This window comes from Dipodomys ordii, unplaced genomic scaffold (genome assembly GCF_000151885.1).
Source record: "Dipodomys ordii isolate 6190 unplaced genomic scaffold, Dord_2.0 Scaffold27, whole genome shotgun sequence".
Classification (NCBI taxonomy): Eukaryota; Metazoa; Chordata; class Mammalia; order Rodentia; family Heteromyidae; genus Dipodomys; species Dipodomys ordii.
The window spans coordinates 11,803,353-11,810,067 of record NW_012267243.1 but is presented as its reverse complement, the minus strand read 5'-3'; the positions used below and the strand labels follow the sequence as shown (position 1 = coordinate 11,810,067).

The 6,715-nt window shown below is 46.5% G+C and overlaps 1 protein-coding gene across 1 annotated transcript in view; it reads left to right on the top strand.

Annotated features, from left to right (window-relative positions):
- Lmnb1 (lamin B1) overlaps positions 1–6,715 on the top strand; it is a 111,100-nt gene that overhangs the window by 78,255 nt on the left and 26,130 nt on the right. Inside the window, exons 3-6 of the mRNA XM_013015533.1 lie at positions 535–705; positions 2,002–2,127; positions 5,207–5,427; positions 6,433–6,658. Of these exons, the coding sequence (XP_012870987.1) occupies positions 535–705; positions 2,002–2,127; positions 5,207–5,427; positions 6,433–6,658 (744 nt within the window). The remainder of the gene's footprint in view (positions 1–534; positions 706–2,001; positions 2,128–5,206; positions 5,428–6,432; positions 6,659–6,715) is intronic.

Here is a 6,715-nt window from a genome sequence, read left to right as displayed (position 1 = left end):
GCTTTTTTCTTTTTGCTTATGTGGTGCTGAGGAATCGAACCCAGGGCCTTATGCATGCAAGGCAAGCGCTCTACCACTGAGCCACCTTCCCAGCCCAAGAAGGTAGTTTTATTGCACTTAAATCTTGACTGGGAGATGTTCTCGTGGTAAGTTTTGCTTTCCTTGTGCATTTTTTTCCCCAAGGTCTCCTTAGGATTATTAATAAAACAATCTAGAAAAAACGATCAGCCCTGTTGTTTAATGGAGTACTGTACTAAGCTGTCTGTGATTGTGTGACAGTGATTTCATTATCTGGGCCATTCTTGGCCTTCAGAGAGTAGGACAGCTCTGAGACTCCTGAGAAGGAGTAGACAGTTCCTTGGAGTTGGAGTATTATCACTTATATCCCTTCCTGAGCACTAAGGCAGCAGAGTATGGGAGTGTTCATGTGCCTGGCCCAGGGCAGCACAGACGCCCCAGGCTGGCCCCGAGTCCCTCGCTCATGCCCGGGCTGCCATGCCGAGTAACTTGGTTTGTGTTGTTTTTGTCCCCCAGGAGATCAATGAGACCAGGAAGAAGCACGAGACACGCTTGGTCGAGGTGGATTCAGGGCGTCAGATTGAGTATGAGTACAAGCTGGCGCAAGCCCTGCATGAGATGAGGGAGCAGCACGACGCGCAAGTGCGGCTGTACAAGGAGGAGCTGGAGCAGACCTACCACGCCAAGGTGAGCACCAGGCCCGTGTGGGTACCAGGCCCGTGTGGGCACCAGCCAGAGCCAGCGCCAGCCAGAGCCAGCGCCAGCCACCTGGGTGGGCGGGGCCGGAACGCACCTGCTGTGGCTCTAGTCTCATACTCTCCACATGGGCAGAAAACAGATTCGCGTTGAAATCCAGTTTCCTATATACTAAATGTGACTAGAAATGACTAGAAGTGAGTAGCTACTCCAGTTTGGTTACACATAAGAGTTGGTTCTTTTGTCTCCTGGGTCATGGGTGTCTTGACAGTGGCTGATCCCACGTGGTCTGCAGTGGCTTCTTCCCGTGGCAGCTGCCCCCTGCCCCCCCGCGCCCCCTGCACGTGTCCTTTAGCAAAGGAACATCGCCACACTGCTTCTCGTCTGACATCTGCAGTGGACGCAGATCGTGAACACCGCTGGGCTTCGCTGCCCAGGGGCCCCGTGGAAAGTCTCTGAGAGTTCTCTTTCTGTCACTCTTAAGCCATTTATGAAGTACTACAGATACATCCCACTTGTGCTAGCCGAGCATTTAAGGTTGGGAGATGATTTTATTCCTACAGGTGTTAAATATTATGTAGTTGAGTTAAAGAGGGTTTCAGCATCAGGCTTAGAAAATTAGGGCCATGGAGATACTAACAAATCATTTCCATTAGGCGGTGTTAGAGTCTTTGTGCTGGGGTTTATGAGGCAGCAATTGGCTAGTGTAAATGGAGATGCTGGGGATATTACCTTTCGCTGTCCAACCCTTAATGTGCTGGTATTCAGTGAGATAGCAAAGGAACTAAAGTGTGGTCTTCACAGGTTGAAGCCTAAAAGAGAGCCAGGGAAGAAACGAAAATAAAGGGCCTCAGGCACACGCGCACACATGGTGGGCGTCTAGAGGGACTGGGTGTCATTTATACCCAAGAGGCTATTTTTCTTCCAAATATCCTTGAAATAATCTATTCTACAAACATGGCCACAGTCAACCTTCTACTGCCCAGTTTCCTTATTAGTGTGTTTGCCTACACTACACACTAAATGTTTAGTGAATAAAGTACTGAACTAATAATCTTTGGGTAATGACCCGCATTTATTAATATCATTAAAAGTTTGTATTTGAGGCAGTGAGTGGAAAAGGTCGATTTAGGGAAACCCAAAGCACGTCAGCAAACTTGCTTTTCCTGTGTTTCATCAGCCGGTTACCAGCAGGACATGAGTTTGAAATGTTGAGGTAAATCGTGCTTCCTCATTTGCTAGTTCTAATTCACTAGGTGGGACTGACGGGCTCATTGCTTCTTGTAGCTTGAGAATGCCAGACTCTCCTCAGAGATGAATACTTCCACTGTCAACAGTGCCAGGGAAGAACTGATGGAAAGTCGTATGAGGATCGAGAGCCTCTCCTCTCAGCTTTCAAATCTGCAGAAAGAGGTAAGCAACCAGCTTCCTTTATGACGAACTGCATGTAGCCTAGGAGTCCATCCCTGCCCTGGTATTCTACTCTCTTTGCCTGCCTGCTTTCATTACTGTGTTCATTACCTAAGAGGAGGCATTCTGCGCTCTGCTTTGTATAAGCATCCTCTGAGTAGATACTGTTGCTCCTAAGGAGCCAATTGTGTGGCCCTAGGGGCCCTGCTCATGTATTCACTGGACTCAGTCTAGCATCTGGGTTTTCTGTCTGCTCCACCTGTTGGCCTCATCTCTACGGAGTGCTGGTTTCACGTGTTCTTTTTTTAATTTTAATTTTTTTATTGTTTATTGATAGATCCCTTCATCCACAGTGGTCTTAATTTCTCTGATTGAACAGTGTGTCTTGTTTAGTATTCATTACTGGCAGTGGATTTTCTGGTAAAGAATACTTTGATAACTGTTTTCACCAGCTCTCAGCCCCCTGAGTGGTTAGGATAACAGTTTCTCAAGTTGGGTAATGAGCACATTTCTTCTGGCCAGTGTCATCCCTTCCCTCACACTCTCCCTGTTTTCTCCCATTACCCCCCCCCCCCTCCACACACACCAGTTGTAGAGTTCATGTTCCACATAGTGTCTAGTGGGGACCACTGCTGCATCTGTTCACCGTTTGGCCCTCCGTTTTCTCAAGTTCTTTTTTAATCATACCTGGGAACCAAAATGAATAAGATGTGCAAACATTGTTGTGGGTGGTGAGATGTCTTGTGTTTTTACACAGATGATCTTTATGATTACATATGTGTGGTAATTAGAGCCTTGTGAAGTGTCATGAATTCCTCTTACTAGAATTCGGTGGTGTTGCTCATTCTTGGTGTACGTAAGTAACAAATCACTGCCGTGCTGCCTGAACCGCAGCAGCTGCAGCACGTCTGGTGCACCCTGGGGCAGTGTGGGCAGGTGTGGCGTGGTGTGGCGTGGCCGAAGTCACTTCCACTGGAGGTGCCCGCATGGGGCCGGCGCGGAGCACGCACAGCCCCCGGGGACGTGCAGCCCGGGTCATTGCCTGGAAGTAACTTCAGCTCCCGTTTTCCTTAACAGAAAATTGTGTTTTGGGATTTCACATGAGAACAAACTTCACATTGTTTTACTTCCAATTAGGCTTTATGTCTTCATCTTCGCATTTTGTCATTTTATTTTTAGTTAAATATTTCACTAATTCTAGAAGAAGACATTCTTCTCTAAACGCAAAGTGAATCTATGAACCAATGTGACCTAAAAAATCAGTATAGAAGCTTTTACGTTGCCTGTTATGTATACTTCATTACTTGCAACCAGAGATTCTAAGTTCTTTTAGAATTAGTTGCCCTGGCAATATTTTGAAAATTTCAAAACATTGCAGTATACTGCAAAGCTTTCAAAAGAGTGAAGGCGGGGAGGGCCTGGGGTTGAGTGACGAAGCTCAGAGGTGTGAGTTGGGTGCTTTGCGGGTCGGGGGCCGCAGGCTCTGCGCATGCTCTCTCCTGGGTCTCAGCTTCCTCTGAGACCTCACTCTTTGAAAAAGAGTTGGGAGTTTAGCAGCTGTTTTTCTCTGCATCATCTTAGTCCTTTTGGGCTGCTAGAGCTAAATATCACACTTGGAAGCCTGTGAAGAATAGAAATTCCTTTTTACAATTAGCGAAGGCGAAGGACTAGTTGAGTGAGCGGGCAAGCACGTGAGCAGTATTTGCTGATTTCTGCTTCACGGTCTCAGTGTGTGGTGTGAGAGAGTAGAGGGGCTCATTCTTTGAGTGCTAATTCCGGGCAAGAGGGTTTAGTTCTCTTTTATTTTATCTAATTATTGAACAATTAATTTATGTATTTTTGAGGGTGGGCAGTTCTAGGGCTTGCACTCAGAGCCTCATGCTCTTGCTTGGACTTTTTGCTCAAGGCTGGTGCTCTACCACCTGAGCCTTGCTCTGCCATATGCCGCCTTTTGCTGGTTAATTGGAGATGAGTCTCACTGACAGACTATTCTGCTTAGGCTTCAAACCACCATCCTCAGGCATTTAGAAGTTCACCCCTGGATGACTGCAGAAGCTTCTATAGTGACACTTTACAAGCATCTGTCTAACGCGCTGCTGACTTGCTAACAGCTAGACTAGACACTTGCACTGAAGCTGTAATAAACCAGTATTATGTTACAGACTGTAGAGCAAAATAAAAATCTAGGCTCATTTGAAGTCATTCATAAAGTTTGAGTGTCTTGAGACAGGATCTTAGAGTGATAATCTAGTTGGATCTCTTCATTATGTTAGAAATGTGGACTCTGGTTTAGGGAGTTTAGTTCCAGCTCCAGGAGAGTCCTAGGCAGCTCTGTTCTCCTGCTTCACTCTTTACTCACTCCAAGAGGAAGTGGAACTATGACACTTACAATGCAACACCATACAGTGTAGCTTCAACATTGTTACTTCTTAAAGAGCTCCACGTCTTCAAAAGCGGGACATCTCAGCTTCCCTCACCATCTCGAATAAGCATGTCACTGCAAGTCCCCTTATGGCCTGCTCTTGTCTTCTACCTCCCTTGTGTGAAGTAGTGAAGAAAAGGCATTTTGACTTTCGATTAGCATGGGAAATGAATTCTAGACCACAGTGTGGTTTTTGCAAATACAGCTTTGTACAGAGTCTCTGAGATTCAAGGACTTTTTCTGCTGATACTGGGGTCTGGATGCTGACCTTTAGCTTTTTACTCAAGGCTAGGGCTCTACCACTTGAGCCACAGTGCCACTTCCAGTTTTCTGAGTGGTTTATTGGAGATAAGACTTTCCTGCCCCAGGCTGGCTTTGAGCCATGATCCTTAGATGGAAGCCTCCTGAGTAGCTAGGATTATATGTGTGAGCCACCAGCTTCCGTTTTTGTTTTGTTTTGCTTTAATATAAATTTAAATTTTTTATTCTTAAACAGTTTTGGTTTATAGTTTCATGGAATGAGGAGTTCTTGCATTTGAATGAGTTAGATTCTGTAGGGCTCTATTTGTTTTCTTGCTCGGGAAATGGTTTAAAATAGAGCTGCCTTGTGCTAATGTTGGGGTGTTCCTAGAAAGTAAATGCGTGTCTTTGAATCTGAAGTCTAGAGCATGTTTGGAAAGGATTCAAGAACTGGAGGACATGCTTGCTAAAGAAAGAGACAACTCTCGGCGGATGCTGTCTGACAAAGAGCGAGAGATGGCAGAAATCAGGGAGCAGATGCAGCAGCAGCTGAATGACTATGAGCAGCTGCTGGACGTGAAGCTGGCCCTGGACATGGAAATCAGCGCCTACAGGAAGCTCCTGGAGGGCGAGGAGGAGAGGTGAGCGGCACTGAGGAGGGGCACCAGGCCTTGTCTTTTTAATCACAAGGCGACGTGAAGTAGTTTGTCATTTCTGTGTAAGTAGTAGAGTAACCGATTGTGTTTGTACTCAAGTAGAAAACAGTTGAGAAAAGTCATAGTATGTGGTTGCAGTGATTAGTTCTGCTGTTGGGCAGTGCTAGGATTGGCTCTTTTCTTTCAGGTTTTAAATGTTGTGGCACCTTACTGTGCTATATACTGAAAGAGGTATTTCAAGCCTGTTCTGTGATTTCCTTTCTTTGTTGTGGTGATAGGGTCTCGGATAGGCAGGCTGGGCTTCATTTTGCTAAGTCTTGCGTTTTTTTCTATTCCTGTGCCACATTTTCTAAGTGCTGGGATTACAGGCATGTACTACCATGCCCAACAGTCTATGAATCCATTCTCAGGAAAGAGCAACGAAGGGAATGTGATTTAGATCTTTAAAAAGCCAGTCGTATTCAGTCACGGCATCCGTTCTGAGCAATGGCTGCGCTGGGAGGCGTCTCCAGTCCCTAGCTTCTCACTGGATGCTTACATCGCTTTTTCATAGAGGAAAGAAAAGTCAAATTATGATGATTTTTCAAACAAAATTGATGGTGGATATCTTAGCCTAAAAAACGTGATCCTGGGGCTGGGAGAGTATCTTAGTGGTAGTGCGCTTGCCTAGCATGCTTAAAGCCCTGGCTTCGATTCCTCAGTGCCACATAGACAGAAAAAGCCAGAAGTGGAGCTGTGGCTCAAGTGGTAAAGTGCTAGTCCTGAGCAAAGGAAGCTCAGGGGCAGTGCCCAGGCCCAGAGTTCAAGCCCCAGGACTGGCAAAAAAAAAAGGAAAAAAGAAAAAAATGTGATCTTGGTTAAGCTGCTTATTGGTATTGCTTAGTATCTTGTTTTAGAAATGTCTGTGTGGGGTCTTAGGATTTTTTTTTAAATGAAGGACGTGCATTTGTATGTATTACCGGAATGAAACGTCTTTATTTCCCCACATAGGCTGAAGCTCTCTCCAAGCCCTTCTTCTCGGGTGACCGTGTCCCGCGCGTCTTCGAGTCGCAGTGTCCGCTCCACTCGCGGGAAGCGGAAGAGAGTGGACGTGGAGGAGTCGGAGGCCAGCAGCAGCGTCAGCATCTCCCACTCCGCCTTCGCCACCGGCAGCGTGTGCATCGAGGAGATTGACGTGGATGGGAAGTTCATCCGCTTGAAGAACACTTCGGAGCAGGTAAAGGGATGCATGGGCCGGGCATGCCCCATCATCCCTCCACTGCCCCCCCCCCCC